The following is an 18,848-nucleotide window of genomic DNA, read 5'->3' as shown; positions in this document are numbered from 1 at the left end:
ATAGAATTATATGAAGATAAAAAGACAAATCCTCATTGGCTCCTTCTCCCTATAATAGCTCCCTCCCTTAGTTTCCAACAGCTCTCTTACCCCGCAAAGCAACTGCTGTTGACAGTGCGGTTTGTATTCTTTGAGACAGCTTTCTTCGTGCACACACACACACACATAGTTTTAAAAAAACAATTAACTATTTTTCTGCATTTTGCTTTTTTCTCTTAATAGTTGATGGATAGCTTATGTTATTTCAAACATGTCTTAAATGTTGTATAGAGTATTGCATAATATGGTTATATTTAACCATTAACCTACTGAATGATTTTGAAGTTGTTTCTGTTTTCTCCCTGCTATATGCAGGACCGCTGTGACTTTCCTCTATGTGTGTGCGTGTGTGTGTATTTGTGAATTTGTGGAAGTATTTTTGGATAATAGATTCTTAGTAGTAGAAATGCCAGAACAAGTGGTACATGCATTTTTGAGTAATTATTGCCCAATTTCCCTCCAGAAATTACTCGGTTTAACTTTACATTTTAACGGAAACTAGATGTTTCTCTAACATAGTTTAAATTTTTTTTTCTTTTTATACAAAATGAATACATGATCCTGTATATATTACGGTCTTTACATGGAAAAACACTTCACTTCAGCAAAAGAGAAGTAATCTTAGAACTTAAGGGTCTTAATTTGGAGGAATCACATCTCTAGTCCATGAGGAATTTGCTACGGTAACACAGAGATGACCACTTTACTTTTAGCCCAATACCCTTCATTCTTTCTCCTTTCTCCTCTAAATCTTGCCTTCCCTCACACACTGTAGTCATCTCTGACACTCCTCACTTTAATGCTTTACAGAGGATCGCTACCAGCTGTGATCAGGTTTCTCACCAGTCCTCTGTCCCTTAACTGACCTTATGTCTGTCCATATTGGCTCCATGAGCTTGTTCCCATCTCCCCCACAAATGGGTCTCTCATACTTCTCACTCTGAGACTCTTTAAGAGTGTTGATGAGCTTGGAAGTTAGCCTGAGTGAGAATACCTTTGCTCTTCAGCTCTGTTAATGGGGGCAAGTAACTGAATCTCTTCAGCCTCAGTTATTTTATTTGTAAAATATGGACAATAAAGAATATGCCTTTCATAACGTCAGGAGGGCTAAAGAAGTAAATCTGAATTGCTGTTATCACTGTCATTGTGATGAGTCAGTTGACAGGAGTCTTCAGGGCAGTGGTAGATCTTTGAGGAAAATATTTATAAGTCATTTTTTTAAAATAACATCTTTCAAAATCTGAGCAAACTATTCTCGAAGCTTGCAGACATCATAGATTTCTCTCTCTCTCTCTCACTTTCTCTCTGGACCAGGGGGGAGGGATTTTATGTATCTGTTTGACAGAGAGAGAAAGAAAGCCCACAAGCAGGCAGAGTGGCAGGAAGAAGGAGAGGGAGAAGCAGGCTCCCCACTAAGCAGAGAGCCATATATGGGGCTCAATCCCAGTACCCTGGGATCATGACCTGAGCCAAAGGCAGATGTTAACCCACTGAGCTACCCAGGCGCCCCAGTAGATTTCTTTTAATAGATCTGAAGAGTTGGGTTATGTAAAAATAAGACTTTCTGAGAACTTTGCATTTAAATATTTGTGTTCGTGTACCAAGTAATACATTTTTAGCTAAGTTCTAGAAAATGACCTACCTGTTATGCACTCTGTTTACATGCTGAATTTTAAATGAGCATGGAGAGTGTATGAATACTTTGCTGCTTTTCATTCATATAAAATATGTGATTATTTCTATACATGAATAGTTTATTATTGAACTTTTGAGGTAAGTTGAATGATGGTAAGAAATGAAAAATAGGGGCGCCTGGGTGGCTCAGTCGTTAAGCATCTGCTTTCAGCTCTGATCATGATCCTGGAGTTCTGGGGTGGAGCCCTACATAGGGTTCCCTGCTTGGTGGGAGGCCTGCTTCTCCCTCTCCTGCTCCCCCTGCTTGTGTTCCCTCTCTTCCTCTATCTTTCTCTGTCAAATACATAAATAAAATCTTAAAAGAAAAGAAGAAATGAGAAATAAAGTCAGATGAGAGGAAAATTTTGGAGGAGGAGCTATAAGCCCTGTGATGTTCTGTGTGAATTCCCTTGAGATCTGTGCTGATGATGGTGCAACGTACTTAACTATTTTGGCATTTAACTGAGGAGAAGGTGGTTTGCTGAGGGAGCACAGCCAGCATATGCCAGTGTTCCCTCTGTCAGTAGCCTCTGGGATAAAGAAAGATGGGTTGCCCTCTAACAGCTCCTGGAGAGGATGTCAAACTTCTGTCGTCGCAGTAACATTACGTAGGTGACCATGGAGAATGGAAGGTGAGGAAAGATCTGAGTGTTGCAGCTATCAAAATATTGTAAATGGAAATGAAGGCATTGGCCACTACTTTGGAATGAGGGTTTAAGGAAGAATAAAATGTAAATCTTTTTTCAAGTGTGTGTTTATTCAGTGCATGTTATTTTTCAACAGTCTTCAAATCCTTGTCCTCTCTAAAGAAAGACTTTTTTTGAGTCTGAATCACTGAAGTTTGCTCCCCTGCCTTTTCCTTCTCCGTGCCAGTGATCGAGGTCAGGATTTTGCCTTCAGCTTGTTAGACAGGTGTACCTGGCTTTAAGAGTGGGCTAACTGAAGGAGGTGGCATTCTTCTGGGTCCCCTGAAAGAGGCTGAATGAATCACCTCTACAGTGTAGACGACATCTGCCTGCATTCTGCCTTTATAGACAAAAATTGATTAAATTTTAACCAAAAAACAAAACAAAACAAAACAACCCACCCAATTATACATAGATATAAATGGTTAGAGGTCACAGTTAAGATGAGGAGGTAAACTAAAGCCTTTCATTTCTTTTTTGTTTGAGTTGTTTTCCAGCAGATTAAGAAGAGAAAAGAAAGCATTAAGTTCCCTATTAGAACCCAAAGCTGTGAATAATTCCACATACCAAACATAGCATAAGCCAGCTGTGAATGTGTCTCAGTTTCTCAGTTTAAAATTTGCAAAAGGGTTTGGTGCTACTTAATACTTAGAAGCAACTGTTTCCTTGACACGAGACAGATAGATACTTCATTTGGTGCGTCTTAAATATGCTTTATTCATTAGACTGGAGAGGTGTCTGTTTGATGCCTCTGGAGCCTGAATACTTTCCAGTATGAAGATGCACAGTGTGTCACCATGTATAACATCCTCTCCAAATATGGAATTGTTCTCCTACCCCCCTGGCAAAGATTCTGATTCAGTACTTCTGAAGTGTACCTAGGTATCTTTTTTTTTTTTTTTTACAGTGTGCCTCAGGAATTTTGATACACTCTTAATTTTGAGAACTCCCAGGGTTAGGGAGTTTTGATATTGAGATAAAGCAAAACTAAATCAGAACCAGATCAACTAACAGACAGGGAAAAATCAAGGACGTGGACAGTGTTCCTTCATGTCCATGAATTCTCTTTTTGCTCTCTTCCTATATAAGAGAGTAAGTGAAATTCACACATCCCTAGCTGGGAATGAGAGACAATTAAACTGTTTGATTGACTGATTTTTTTTAACCAGATAATTTTACTTTCCCTAAAGGCTTGAAACTTTGAAGAATTAAGCTTTGGTAATAAAATGCTCACAAAGATTAACTATACAGTTGTAAAATTTATAGCATTTATAATTATAAATATAAATAAGGGTAAAAAATATGATAAGTTTTTGAACTCTTTAATGGACCATTTAATTTACATACACAGATTCTGGTTCCTGCCCAACTTGGAGAATATCTAATAGCAAATCCATAAACACACGAATAATGTTTTTTTTTTTTTTGCATACCTTTCTCAAAGCTAAATGCTGAGAGGTTTCTCTTTGTTTATAGATAGCCACTAACAAGTAGAAATAAATTTTGCAAATCTACATTTTATACAAGGCTTAGGCCATCCTTACATGCATGTAATCAAAACATGTTAGGATTTATTTATTTTTTTAAAAAATATTTTATTTATTTGAGAGACAGAGATCACAAGTAGGCAGAGAGGCAGACAGAGAGAGGGGGGAGAAGCAGGCTCCCTGCTGAGCAGAGAGCCCAATGCGGGGCTCAATCCCAGGACCCTGAGATCATGACCTGAGCTGAAGACAGAAGCTTAACACACTGAGCCACCCAGGCGCCCAAAACATGTTAGGATTTAAATAGCTAAACTTCAGTATTAAAATTTACTAAATGAACATGCTATTTTAGGAAGGTTATTATTTTGGACATTTAATTTCCTGGTCTATAATGTATAGTATTACCTATTCCTAAAGTGTTAAGTTGTGTTTAGATTAAATTTTGTTTTATTTACCAACTAGTTATCTTTGCATGCATTCTTTTTTTTTAAGATTTTATTTATTGGACAGACAGAGGTAACAAGTAGGCAGAGAGAGGGGAGGAAGCGTGCTCCCTGCTGAGCAGAGAGCTCAATGCGGGGCTCGATCCCAGGACCCTGAGACCCTGACCCGAGCTGAAGGCAGGGGCTTTAACCCACTGAGCCACCCAGGCGCCCCTTTGCATGCATTCTTGAGGATGTTTTCTACACAGTCACAGGAAAAGATTTCTAATTCTTAGCACCTAGTTAATTTTTTATTCCTACATTGTAGAATTTTAAGTTTGAGAAAATGGAGGTCCGGGGAGCTTGGATTTGCTTGGATGACATGTAGTTTTCCCAACCCAACCTAGAACCAAAGGATTCCAAATTCGAATCCAGGGTGAGGATCCCCACACATACTCTCAGCTCACGTGTGTGGACTTTATCAGATTATTTGCAGTAAAATTTTGTCTGTGGCCATTTTCTCTCCACAGTGCCTCCTCCTTCCCCCATGCTCTTGAAGAAATATGTTAATTCTAACACTAGCTTACCATACTCCCCCCACAAAAAACATCAAAACAAAAGAAACCTCTTGGTTTTCTTAAAAACTTGAGAAACATTGTCCTTGTGTTTATACATTTGCTGTTAGATATCTTCCCACCTAGACAAGAACAAAAATCTGTATGTGTGTAAATTAAATGATCCATTAAAGAAATGTAAAAATATGACACTTTTTAAACCTATTAGGTTTTAAGAAAAAAATCCATTGTATAATTCAAGTCAAATGAAAGTGATTCTTGGACTATTCCTTCTAAAACTTTTTTCTTTTAGCATGAAAAAAATAAGAGTTGAGTATTCTACAGTTTTTGTGAAATATTTGAATGTTGACCCCTTTGCCATTTTAGGCCAAGGAGACTGGAGTTTTCTCTAAACTGAATTGAAGTCTACTTAAAATACTGGGATTTTTTTTTTTTTTTTAAAGATTTTATTTATTTATTTGACAGAGAGAGAGAGATCACAAGTAGGCAGAGTGGCAGGCAGAGAGAGAGGGGGAAGCAGGCTCCCTGCCGAGTAGAGAGCCCCATGCGGGGCTCAATCCTGGGACCATGAGACCGTGACCTGAGCTGAAGGCAGAGGCTTAACTCTCTGAGCCACCCAGGTACCCCAAAATACTGGTATATTTATGTGGCAGACAGAAAAGTCAAGTCTCACGTGGCTGCGACCCATGCATTGAATGGTAGCAGACCTTCTCCTACACCATAGGACAGTCAGTCCCCATCCAAGTACTTCTGGGACAGGATTCCTTGTAGGTCTTGGCCCTCAGTGCCCGATAGAGAACAACTAACAAGTCATGAGTATTGGGGGAAAGAACCACTGTGAGGATTGAGATTGAATTTATTTAGCTCAGTTCATCAGAAGGAACACTGAGAGTGGATAATCAGTAGCTTGTCAGAATTTTCCCTAAGAAGAGGTTAAGGAGGCAGGTGTCAGATTTCCCAGGAGGATTTTTAGCAAGATCGGACGAAAAGTTAAAATAATGAAAGTTGAGGGGCGCCTGGGTGGCTCAGTTGGTTAAGCGACTGCCTTCAGCTCAGGTCATGATCCCAGAGTCCTGGGATCGAGTCCCGCATCGGGCTCCCTGCTCCTTGGAGAGTCTGCTTCTCCCTCTGACTTTCTCCCCTCTCATGCTCTCTCTCATTGTCTCTCTCTCAAATAAATAAAATCTTTGGAAAAAAGAAAAAAAAATAATGAAAGTTGAGAGCATATGGAGGAGTTGTTTGGAAAGTCTCTTCTGATGCATTTAGATAAAGAATCTGTAGTTGTCTTTGTGCATTTGCATGTGTGTGTGTCTGTGTGTGTCCGTCTCTGGAATTAAGGGGATGGGCTGGATTAGGGCCTCCAGTCCCTGTGGAATATAGATATAGCCCTGGTAGTTGACTCTTCACAGCACTGTATGGCCTTAGATCTTCCTGTGAAAGAGAAACGTGCTACAAATGCTTACAAACATCCCAGTATCCTTCCTTAATTTTATGTTTGATTTAGGGCTAACAATGCCTGCTTCGATACCTTCATGATGCAGCGTTAGCTCCAAGGTTCTGGGATGTATTCTTCAGCAGGGTAGAGATCCAGGAGACTGGATTTGGCATTGTGGCTGTGGAGAAGTGTTAATCATCCTGAACTTGTTTCTCCTTCTGTAGAATAATAGGGATCATAATCTTTACTCACCTCTACGGGACCTTGTGAGGAGAAAATGAGATATATGTATGTGAAGATGTTTTAGCAGTCGCTGCTTTTTGATGGGAATCCTTTTCTCGGGAGGAATGTACATAGTTCTCCCCATTTCTATTACTTGATTTCCTGATAGAGACAAAAATTAGTTAGGTGTCAGAAAGCAGTGGTGAGCAGGGCAGCTGTAATCCTTGCCCTCTGGAGCTTTAATATCTACCTACTTGCCTAGTACCTACTTGGAACAACCTTTTCTGCCTTACTTTTGGAAGAATGAGTCTCTCCATCTCTTCCTCATAGGTCACTCATTCCCACTGCCCTCCTCACTCAGTTTCTGTCCCAGTCTTTAAATGTTGGCTTTCCTTAAGCTCTATCTTAGGTACTCTTGTCCTGTAGAGCCTCCCGTAAATATCCAGTTCCCTACTTGAAGTCCTTTCTCCTTTTCTTCGCTGTCTGAAAGGTGCTTCAAATTCACCATGTCTGAAACTGAACTGAGGACCTAAACACTGCCCCTCCTACCCCCTAACCTTGTCCTGCTCTGATCTGTGTGTCATTGAGTTGTCCAGTATCTCATCTAGTTATTTTTTTGTAAAAGATTTTATTTATTATTTGACAGAGAGAGACACAGCAAGAGAGGGAACACAAGCAGAGAGAGTGGGAGAGGGAGAAGCAGGCTTCCTGCTGAGCAGGGAACCCGATCCCGGGGTCCATCCCAGGACTCTGGGATCATGACCTGACCTGAAGGCAGACACTCAACAACTGAGCCACCCAGGCTTCCTTCATCCAGGTGTTTAACCCAGAAACCCATGTCTCTCTTGATCCTGCTGATTCTAAATTTCACATACCCACTCATTACCAAGTTGTATTGTTTTTATGTCTTAAATTCCTGTCAGAGTCTCCATTTCAGTTTTCAGTGATGTTTTCAAGCTACCATCATCATCCTTCACACAGACTCTGCATATATACCATTCTCATTGTTCTCATATGTATTTCTGCTTCCTAACCTATCCTCCACACTTGAGAGATATTTTTCTAGTACTTAAATACATTCACATGGTTCTGAAATTTTAAAAATATGGAAAGGTATTCAGTGAAGAGCCTTCTTTCCTTGTGTACCGAGATTACCGATTCTATGCATATGTAGGGAAATACTAACACATCTTTCTAAAACTTTCTAAAACATCACTATAATAAAGGGAGATATATTATGCATCCTTTTCTTTGGCCTGGTTTTTTTGTGTTGTTTTTTTTTGTTTTTTGTGGTTTTTTTTTTTTTCATTCAACAGTATATCTTGGATATTTTTCCATCACGTACAAAGAAAATATCCACATTTGTTTTTATGGTGGATTATATTCTATTGTAGGAATGTTGAAATTGATGCACGTTAGGAGAAAACATCTTTTACTGTCTAGGGTGTTTCATTCTTCTTCTTTGGATTACCTTGTTATGAATTCCCATTTGTTACGTTTATTGAAGAAAAAAACTAAGCTCCCACTTGCCAGGGCTATCAAGGGCTAGCCCTTCTTCAGGATTGTCTTGTAGTTGTCTTCTCTTCATCCTCTACTTTTGAGTTGTATGGATGTGCACTATCTTTTATTTCATCCATGTTCTGTGTTCCTTCCCTCCTGAGATATCTGCCTAAGCTCTTAGTCTCACATTCAGACTCATTCCTTTTTCTTCCTTTTTTTTTTTTTTTTTTTTTTAAGATTTTCTTTATAGTTTGACAGAGAGCGAAATAGCAAGAGAGGGAACCCAAGCAGGGGAAGTGGGAGAGGGAGAAGCAGGCTTCCTGCTGAGCAGGGAGCCTGATGTGGGGCTGGATCCCAGGACACTGGGATCATGACCTGAGTGGAAGGCAGATGCTTAAGGACTGAGCCACCCAGGCGCCCCACTTTCTCTTCCTTTTTCTTGGTGGCACCCCTCTTCTTTTTTCTTTAACTTCTAATCTACTTAAGTCAAATCTCAGCTCAATTTCCATTTCCTCAAGGTGTGCTTACTCCGGCAATCCATGCACAAGTGAGAACTTTCTGATACAGTCTGCTGGCATTTTGGCTTCTTCCTTTGAGCAGTTATTATCATATATTTAAATGTGTGATTACTAGGTTGATACTTACCTCACGCACTTAAAATAGTGTTTCTCTTATAGTGGGTTGCAGCCCATTATGGGTTATGAAATCAGTTTTAAAAGTTGTAAGCCCTTTTAAAAAATATAATAGAGAATATCAGACCCTTTCACTTACAGTCAGGGTCTTTTTTCATCATACTTTTGCTTCAGATTAATAGATAATAGATGTCATCACATAAACACTCATATATACAGATATGTTGGGCTTGATGTAAATTGTGTTTGTTATTATTGGTCCTAGTCAAAAATAATTTGTTGGTAAATTATATGAGGACAAGAATTCTGTCTATTTTGCACACCATTTCATTCTCAAGTCTAGCAGGAGTCACTCAATAAATATGTTGGCTCAGTAAATGAATGAATGAATGCACACCTTTCCAGGGAGATTCAAAGACTCACTGCTCTCCTCTTAGGGACTAATGGACACTGGTTCTATGCAGATGTTAGTGATTGTTTCCTTGGCCAATTCATTCTTACTTGGATCATTAGAAGAAAAAAAATGCAATGTACAACCAGACTTAAACAAATGCATTTTTTAAGGGTTGGCGAGATTAAACACTAGTGATGAAAGGTTTTTAGACTTAAATTTTTTAATATTTCTTTTGAATCTCAGGCCTTAAATACCATTTTTTTTTAAGATTTTATTTACTTATCTGACAGACAGAGATCACAAGTAGACAGAGAGGCAGGTAGAGAGAGAAGGAAACAGGCTCCCCGGTGAGCAGAGAGCCCGACGCGGGGCTCGATCCCAGGACCCCGAGATCATGACCTGAGCCGAAGGCAGAGGCTTAACCCACTGAGCCACCCAGGCGCCCCTTAAATACCATTTTTTAAAAAATAAATAATGAAACATAATTTTTACCTGCCTAAGTATCTGGATAATTTTTGAATTTCTAAGGTAGTTTACACACAGGGCTTATGACATGGCTGTTATCTTTTGTGTGTACTTCAGCAATAAAATATTTACGCAGTTTGGCAAGGTGATACTACAACCTGGTTTAGTACAACAGCTGCACTGCCTGTTCCCATGTGGCTTGATTTCCCTTTTTAATCTTCAGTTTTCTGCAACTAAAGACTATGTCAGCATGTAGCTTATACGGCAGCAGATAACAGTGAAAGCTTCTTGAATTAACATAGTAAAGAGAAAAATACTCTGCTCAGTTCACTTGGTTTCACATTTTTCTCATGTCTTTGAAAAACATTTTCCTAACATATCCTACATAGTAGAGCTTTATAAACATCATGTATTTACAAGGAGACATTTTTGTGACTTTTTTATTCTTTAGAGAACTTGTAAACTCCTCTCCAAACATTTAGTTTAAAATATCTCAGTTCTGCAGTGATCTGCATTTTAGCTTAGCACAAATCAAGAAAATCCTGGAAATAAGAGAATGATTTTTATATTTATTTTCAGTCATAAATTTGTATGTATAATTGAAATGGAGGTTGGCTTAAAAAGTGTGCAGGCAAAAAGTGGAGAATCTTAATTCTTTTCAAGTTTATTATCAGAGCCCTTTAGCACAGAGTTTTTATCTAGCATATGTGTTTTTTTTTTCTTTCTATTTCTAGGTGCTCCTGATCCAACAGCAGGTGCTAGTATAGATGATGAAAACTGCTGGCACTTAGATGAAGAGCAGGTTCAAGAACAGGTTAAACTGTTCCTTTCCCAGGGCGGGTACCACGGATCAGGGAAGCAGCTTAATTTGCTCTTTGCAAAGGTATGATTTTTTTTTTAAAGAAATATTCTAAATATATACATATATAGAAAGTATCTATATATGATGATGTGTACAATAGAATAAAGGCTTCTTTTTTATTTTTATTTTTTTTAAAGAATAGCATCTAAGTTAATCAACCAGTTAGAAACTATTATGTTGTAATGCATTAATTTATGTAGCTATCCTTAGTCAAGATGTGGAACATTTTTGTTTCCCATTACTAAAATGTAATTTTATACAGTTTATATAATTTCGAAAAAACTTCCAAACTCGAAGGTAAATAGCTTAATATTATTAGAAATACCATCTTTCAAGCTTTTAGTTTTTCTAGTTAATTTTCTCAAGTAGAGCATAACTTTGAATACAGTCCTTAAATGTGCGTTATATATTTAGGGCTTTATTTTTTTTTTTTTTTTAAAGTTGAGAAATGTCTCTTGTTCCAATCCATAGTCTGTAAATTTTACATAATTATTTTTGTACAATTAATACATATAACATTATATATTTAGTTTAATAATGTTCAGTATATTTAAATTAGTTTCAAAAGCATGGACCTTGGAATCATAAAGGCCTGCCTTTAAATCTAAACCCTAAATCTTATTGAATGTATGAACCTTGGCAAGTTACTCAAGTCAGTTTCCTCATCTATAAAATTAACTAAAGATAACATATCTCCTCAAGTTGTGATTAAATGATAATGCTGTCTAACACATCATTTTGGCCTTGGTAAATGTTAAATTTTCATCACAAAAATTTGATTGCCTAAGAAACAGGCTTATCTTCCTTATAAGTTCTGTGTGAGTAGAGGCTGTGTCTGTTGCTTTATACAGACCCTTTAGTACCATAAACGCAATTCTAAATACTAAGTAAAATGCTTTTAAAATAATACTAAGTCAGTGTCTTTTCATGGGGGTACAGCTACTAATATGACTAATGGATTCAGATTGGTTTTAATGGATGAAATAATTGGTAGTTTTCATAACTCATTGACACTTTTGCTAAACAGCTTTTCTAGTATTTATAATAATAAAAAAAAATTTTTTTTTAGCTCTGAAGAATTAGAGTATATTCTGTTACTGCTTATGGCCAGAAAATAGTGTATTTTGGTTAACCAGTATTCTCTTATTAAAGATTTATCACATTTACTATATATTGATTGCCAATATTCTGAAAATTAGATTATAATATAATACATCTTACGGTAAAACTACTTCACACATGATTTAATCATTCTTTGGTAATTCACAGGTATATCAAACTCTTGAAATATGTTAGTCAGCCATCTGAAAATTAATTACTATTAGACTATAGATGTATTTGAGTGTTGCTTAATAGTTGTGGTTTATATACTTAACAGTGAAGTATTTATTTTTCATTGCTGTTGCTGAGTAATAGGTGAGGAATGTATCAGGAAATTAAACATTAAATCACATCCATGATGTAGTGGTAATATTAAAGGTTTGGTATATTCAGATACACAGGATGTATTTCACAGATTCTCATGGTAGTGAATAGTACACTTTGGCCTAGTGGAAGCAAAATAAAAGAGGTATTAGACTGTCCTGTAGCTGCTGTTTTTATCCTTGTATGTGATGTACACATTATGTGTGCCATATGAAGTAACAGCATCATCTAATTTTGGAAATGGCATAACTTTTTTTATTTTTTAGCATAACTTTTAGAGTTAAGACAGATCTGGGCCCTGATCTCAGTGATTCCTCTTGTCCTTTGGGCAAGTTGCTACACTTCTCTGAAACATGGTTTTTATAATTCATAAAATGGAAATTATAATCTGGCCTATTTTATATGGTTGTTACGAAGATTACATGATAAGTATAACTGTAAAACTCTCTAGCATGATGTCCAGTAAATGACAATTCCCTTTCTTCCTCTCAGTCTTCTTCTGTTCATGACATTTTAGTGCTTCCGTACTGGAAATAAAAAAAACTTCTTAAGATTATTACTGAAATAATCCTGGAAAGCACAACACTTGTGTTTTAGTGTAGAAGTGTTTTAGGGTTCTTTGCAGCGCTTCCATTTGAAGCCTGTGATGGACTTCCATTACTTGTCAGAGTATAAGCCTGACACAGGATCAGTAGATCTTGAGGTTTGGCCTGTGTTACTGAGTATCTGCCATTTCCTCTTTGATTTGCCTTTCACATAGAATCTTAAATAAAAGGATTCCCTCTCCTTTTCTGCTGCTTGTGACCTTGCTCTAGTAATTTCCTATAGGGAGAACTGGTGGTGTGGTGTTCAGCTGGGATTTGTGTTTGTTGAACACATAGCAGTATACACTTTTGGAATGGGTGGATTTATCTACAGTTTCCTATAAAGACACTTAGTCTTGTGTTTCTATTCTTCCTTTTTTTTTAATTTGGGAAATTTGGCTCCAGAGTAATGGACAGAGCTTGAAGTTTCAGCTTGAGAAGCTGAGTTAGCTCTCTAGGTCACAGGTTATAATTCTGCTTCCTGGATTGCTCAGTTAGGGCTAGAGAGTTCTTTAACCTGCAGCACAGCCCATTTCCTCTTACAGGCCCATTGGGGTGAATATAAAAGTATGGTATTGCTCTTCTTGTCAGAAAACTTGGGTGTGAGGACTTCCTGAAATTGTAATTTAGCTCAAAAACTGAAGGACTTCACAACTGTGGAAATAAACTAAAAAATACTGCATTGCACAATTTAAATGGGTGAATTATATGGTATGTGAATTATGTCTCAATAAAGCAGGTTTTTAAAAACAGTAAGACAGATCTATTATTAAAAACATTATCCATTCAATTTAGAAGATCCCTGAAGAGTTATCAGTAGACTACTTTCGGCTTTTCTACTCTAGTGGTAAGTATAATCCTTTGGAAGAATCAGGAAGGTGCCAGATGATTCATTGGTATTGTTTTTCTGTGGGCTAGCAGAAAATATCTTTTTCTTTTTGCAATTGGAAAGTTAACCAAATTTCTTTTCCTCATTTGGATTATGAAACATAATTTTAAAAAATTAACAGTTAATTCTCTGATTAAATTGTCATTTAGGATAGAGACCAGTTTTTCACAACCTTTGTTTGCCAAAGAAGGCTGGTGTCAAGAATTAACTGCCTCAGACCCCAGAGAAAGAAAGTGGTCTGTTCCTGTATTAATGTGCATTTTTGACCACTTTTCTAAAGGTCTGTTTTTTTTCCCCACCAGGTGCGGGAGATGTTGAAGATGAGGGACTCAAATGGGGCCCGCATGTTGACGTTGATAACAGAGCAATTCATGGCTGACCCTCGTCTGTCACTTTGGAGACAACAAGGCACTGCGATGACTGACAAATACAGGCAGCTCTGGGATGAGCTGGGTAAATATAAGATTCCTGATGGATTGCCATTGAGTTGTGTATGGGTAAAGTTCATGGTTGAATGTTGAAGGGAGTGTTGCTGAAGGGAGAGCTACTCATTTATGAACTTACTGCCATTAGACACTGGTTAGAAGAAGGAGGGCTTGGGCTGGCATTTGCAGGAAATAATTTTGGGAGGGTTTGGGGGAAATGGTCGGATCTTGAGGAAAGCAAGCACCGAAATCTGCCTTTAAATATTTGAAAAAGAAAGCCATATTATTTTAAAATTGGTATTTTGTATAGCAAATCTGGTTACTCATTTCTAGAAGAATATTGTACCCAGTTGAGCTAAAATTTGGCTCTATCCCCTCTTTTAGTACATTAAAAGTGTCAAAAGTAGTTTGAACATTTATTTTTTTGGCTGTTACAAACTTAGATGAACTATTGATTATCAAAAGGGAAAAGATAAAGTAAACTATAATTTTTATTGCTTCCCAAATTTCTGTAATAAAGATAGAAATATAGCAGGTGATTGACGAAATGAGAAATCCACTTGTCAGGTTCACTGGGAAATTTGGGGTGGATAATTATTTTTATCCAATGTTTATTGCTAGGGAATTAACAAATAATGCATTTGTTAAATTGTCTTTCTACTAAGAATGTGACAGATGGAATTTTTGACAAATGTTCTACAAATGCCTGTATTAATTTTATAGATATGTTTATCTACATACATATATATCTATATAAACTTGGAGATCCTAGTTTCATGGAAATTGAATAGTAGAGTGCTCGCTTCGGCAGCACATATACTGAAATTGAATAGTAGAACTCCTCATACCTTCCCCTTCTTTCCCTCTTGGCTGATAATCGATCATATCCTGCTGATTGATCCCATGTCAAGTCTGGACAAAGAGAAACTGTTGTTTGTGCATATACCACATGATTGTAATAATTGGAAGGGACCTTTGAGGCGAACTGTTCTATGGATAAGGAAACTGGACTCCAGGGAAGTTTAGGAGTCATCATCCAAAAGATGATATTGACTAATCTAGGGTTATGCCACAAGTTGGTAAAGAATTGAACATCAGAGTTTCCTCTTTGCAATTAATAGGATGTGTGTTCAGAAACTTGCTGTGGGTGACAGCTTTTTTTTTTTGAATGTATATGTCTGCTACTTGCCAACTATGTTAGATATTTGTTGGCTTTTCCCCCTGTATTTTTATTAATTATCTTGTAATAATTTGGTCAAATTTAGATCAGTCCCTAACTATAGTAGTTTGTTTCAATATATTGGAAGAGTGTTTGAGAGCAGAGTATGGTAGTTTGAAAAACACAAGTGTAATGGATATGTTTAAGCATGGTAGAACTGAATGATAACACTTTCCTAAGCAAACCCTTCTCAGTTTTGTAATTCTGTAGTAAAATTGAATTGACTAGTTGATTTATGACATTCAAAAGTTCTACCTTAAAAAAAAAAAAAAACTATAATAGAAGGAATCATTTAAAGAAAAAGTATTGGATTAATATTAAATGAATAAAATTTAAAGAGTTTTGGTACTTGGAGGAATTTAGTATTACAAATAACTAATTAGGAAGAAAGTGCTAATATTTCTTTTGGTATCCAAAAATGTACAAGTGATATAGTTAAATAAAACTTAACAGCGTTCATGTTTAATCTGTTAGCCCCATCTCACTTTTCCAAGTTGGTTTTGAAAATTATGCACTTTAGCTCTCAATCAAAAGTATAATTCTCATTAGGTAGACGTTTCCACCAGCTGATTCTAGTTATACCCTCTGATGAACTGCTTTCTGATTATGGGCCAGGCATTATATTATACAAGTTCTTTGATTTCAGTCTAGGATGAATATATCTTCTTGCCCTATATTTTCTTTCTTCACAAATCATCCCTCCCCTCCACCCCATCATTACTAAACTGCTATAAATTCTCTTGTGTACTCTGATGTCAAGCAGAGGTCACTAGCCACTTTAATGGAGTCTAAGTTTTACAAAGAATCCCATGTAGAAGTAACAGTAGCTATCATATCTTAATATTCATTCACCAAAAAATTAACTAAAAGTTGCTTCTGGACTACAAAAGGAAAGGATTTTGCTTCTTAATAAAATGGGAGAATTTGACTTTGTGCCCCTGCACAGGGCTCACATTGCTTCAAGGCTCTCCTTTGGAATTAAATGCTGAGCACTGCCAGATGCCAGACATTGAGAAGAGGCTGAGTTTTGTCGGCAAATGGGATCTGCAAGTTAATTGGTGTTTTCTGCAGGCTTCTGGCTGTGAAATGAAATTGGAAGCCCTTTAGCCACATGGATAATACAGGACCTGAATACAAATGTCACATGTCACCATCAGGACCCACTGTGAGACAATAGTGTTCCCACTCCAACACTGCACCATTACAGATCATTTAAATATGGGGATTACATTTAAACTAAAAGCCCCATTTGCCTTTTACTGCAATTTAAATGTCCTCTTAGCAAAAGCTAAGTGACAAATTAAATGAAAAAAGTGCCCACATTTTTAAAGCTGTAATGCAAAACAACCTTTTATTGCTTCTCATGTGCCACGAATGAATCATTATACTTGTCAACCCTAAACCAAGCCATAATTGGAGCAGCTACTGTTATCAAAGTGGGACCGCTCTGTGACAGCTTAATAAAGCTGAAACTGTTAAATTAAATCTCAGATGCTTAACTCCTTAGCACTGGTGAATTCGATGGGTCCATTTCTGGCAATGGCCAATACACCAGGAAAAAAAAAAGATTCCTGGCATGAAAGCCTTAATCTGATGAGAGTGTACAAGAGTATCTTAGCCAAGTAACGGCTTCTTGGTGGAGGGATTTGGAGGCATCAGATTGTTGGCCTGGTTACAGAATGGTAGTTTTTGAGAGGATCAGATATTACCCTCCCCAATATTTTCAACTTATGGAGTATATGTGATTTATTAAAGTTTAAGCGTTGATGTTTCTGAATTAGTTTTAAAAATAGTATATATTCACATAACTCTGTCTCTCTTTTGAATAAGTATATACAGAATTCTCCGAAGTAGCAACAGGCCAGATTGCTTTCCCCATCCTCTAACAAAAGGATTGATTATACTTAGTTCTTCTTTTCTAAAATAAGTGCCTATGATATTCATTTGGTCTAAGTTAATTTTCGTTATTTATTCCCTGATTTTCATAATGTTGTATGAAATAGATACAGATGCATGCTATTAAAGATCCTGTTCAGTGCATCTCATTTGCAGATACATCATTCTTAAACATGAATCTGTTTTTCATACATTAATTTTGCTTTTTCTATGTGATGTTCATTTTCTGAAACATAGATTAGTCTTCTTGGGATGAGTGCTGTTGTATCATGTTCAGTATAAGAAAACGCATACCTTAGGGGCGCCTGGGTGGCTCAGTGGGTTAAAGCCTCTGCCTTTGGCTCAGGTCATGATCTCAGGGTCCTGGGATCGAGCCCCGCATCGGGCTCTCTGCTCCGCGGGGAGCCTGCTTCCTCCTCTCTCTCTGCCTAGTTGTGATTTCTCTCTGTCAAATAAATAAAATATTAAAAAAAAAAAAAAAAGAAAACGCATACCTTAAAATCTTAAGACAGCCCATTGCATGGACAGAAGCTGCAGATTTGGTGGCGCTATAGAACCCACACCTCTTTAGTTGCATTCTTTATTCCATGACATGCAAATTTTCTAGAAAGCAGATCACAGCAATAACCCTTCGATTTCAAAGAATAACCCAGTGCTGATTGGTGGCAAGCACACCTACTGTTAGCCCTAATGGCTGTCTGTTCAGCACACTTAATTACCATGGGGGTCTTTAGGGATGAGGGGATATATTGTAACCTCTCATCTGTGTTGATGAGTTTCTTTCCTTAAATGTCTTCCTAGACTGTAATTTTACTTTGCCTCATAAAACTATAGGTTGTAGCTGCCAGTCTATTAAAACCTAATTAAAATGGATGTCATTAGAGGAAACAGTTAAATAAGATTTAATTACAGCTTTTTCATGGGGAAAAATTTTTAAATTTTCAAGTATTACATAATGTGTTTTTTTTTTTCCCCCTAAAATTTTGAACACTTAACTTTCTCTCTTAGCTGAGCCATGTGTTTTGCTTACACCATGTAAACCCTGGTTTTTTTTTTTAGGGAGAGGCTGGGCTCTCGTTGCAAGAGCCTTGCTGCTCTGAGCTGTGCTCACTCCGTTCACAAGAATAAGGTGTTACCTCTCAGAATTCTTTTCAAAGGTTTTGCTATGGGGGCACCAGGCTGGCTCAGTTGGTGGACCATGCGACTCTTGATCTCTGATTTGTGAATTTGAGTCCCATATTGGTATAGAGATCACTTAAAATCTTTAAAAAAAAAATTTTTTTTTTAATATACCTAACTCTGTGAGCAGACATAGCATTTGGAAGTTTCTTTCTATTTTGAATTCCATTGTAAGGTTAGTTTAACCACTGTTATTAAGCAACAGTGGTAATATTCCTTGTAGAGTGTTAGATTGAGTGGGTCTACTGATTCAGGGTACTTGGAATCACAGTAAATCTTTGTTCAGCAGTAGAGGACTTAGCCCCTCATTCTATCCATTGAAACCAGATTTATTGCAATACTAAAAATTACCTACTTCATGGACTCAGAACACTGTTCTAGCTATACCTCTGATACAGATAGTCATCTCTGTGGACTTCTTCTCTACCCATCCTCATTATTCTGGACTCAACATGCTTAAGTCACACATTTCCAGTGATGCTCTGTCATTTCTAAGGGCTTTTGTGCACAGAGATAAGATTCCAAAGACTCTGCTTTGGAGGTCATTGTAGAGAAATTTCTGGGGAATGCCACCTTACATCTCCCAGCATATTAGGGTGTAAGTCGCTTCACCATGGTTCAGAGCTGCTGCTTGGTTTATATGATAAATTTCAAATCTAGGCTTTCCAGATTTTGAAGCTGATGGTGGTTAGTGAATGGCTGAGGAGTAACTGCTTTTCTGTGAGAGATAGGGAGCATTCCATTGTGGTTGCCACGTAGTTGTGTTCTCTTTGCTGGTGCCATGGAGAAACAGCAATTCCCAGAGCCCACTTGCAGCAAAAAGATGTCAGGCACAGAGTTG

General features: G+C 37.3%; 1 protein-coding gene across 1 annotated transcript in view; it reads left to right on the top strand.

Annotated features, from left to right (window-relative positions):
- Nucleotides 1-18,848, top strand: part of ZSWIM6 (zinc finger SWIM-type containing 6) — a 198,996-nt gene that overhangs the window by 136,071 nt on the left and 44,077 nt on the right. Inside the window, exons 3-4 of the mRNA XM_045999662.1 lie at nucleotides 10,263-10,411; nucleotides 13,591-13,741. Coding sequence (XP_045855618.1) covers nucleotides 10,263-10,411; nucleotides 13,591-13,741 — 300 coding nt within the window. The remainder of the gene's footprint in view (nucleotides 1-10,262; nucleotides 10,412-13,590; nucleotides 13,742-18,848) is intronic.

Source organism: Meles meles, chromosome 3 (genome assembly GCF_922984935.1).
Source record: "Meles meles chromosome 3, mMelMel3.1 paternal haplotype, whole genome shotgun sequence".
Lineage (NCBI taxonomy): Eukaryota > Metazoa > Chordata > Mammalia > Carnivora > Mustelidae > Meles > Meles meles.
Note: the sequence above shows the minus strand (reverse complement) of the source record. Positions and strands in the feature narration are given on the sequence as shown.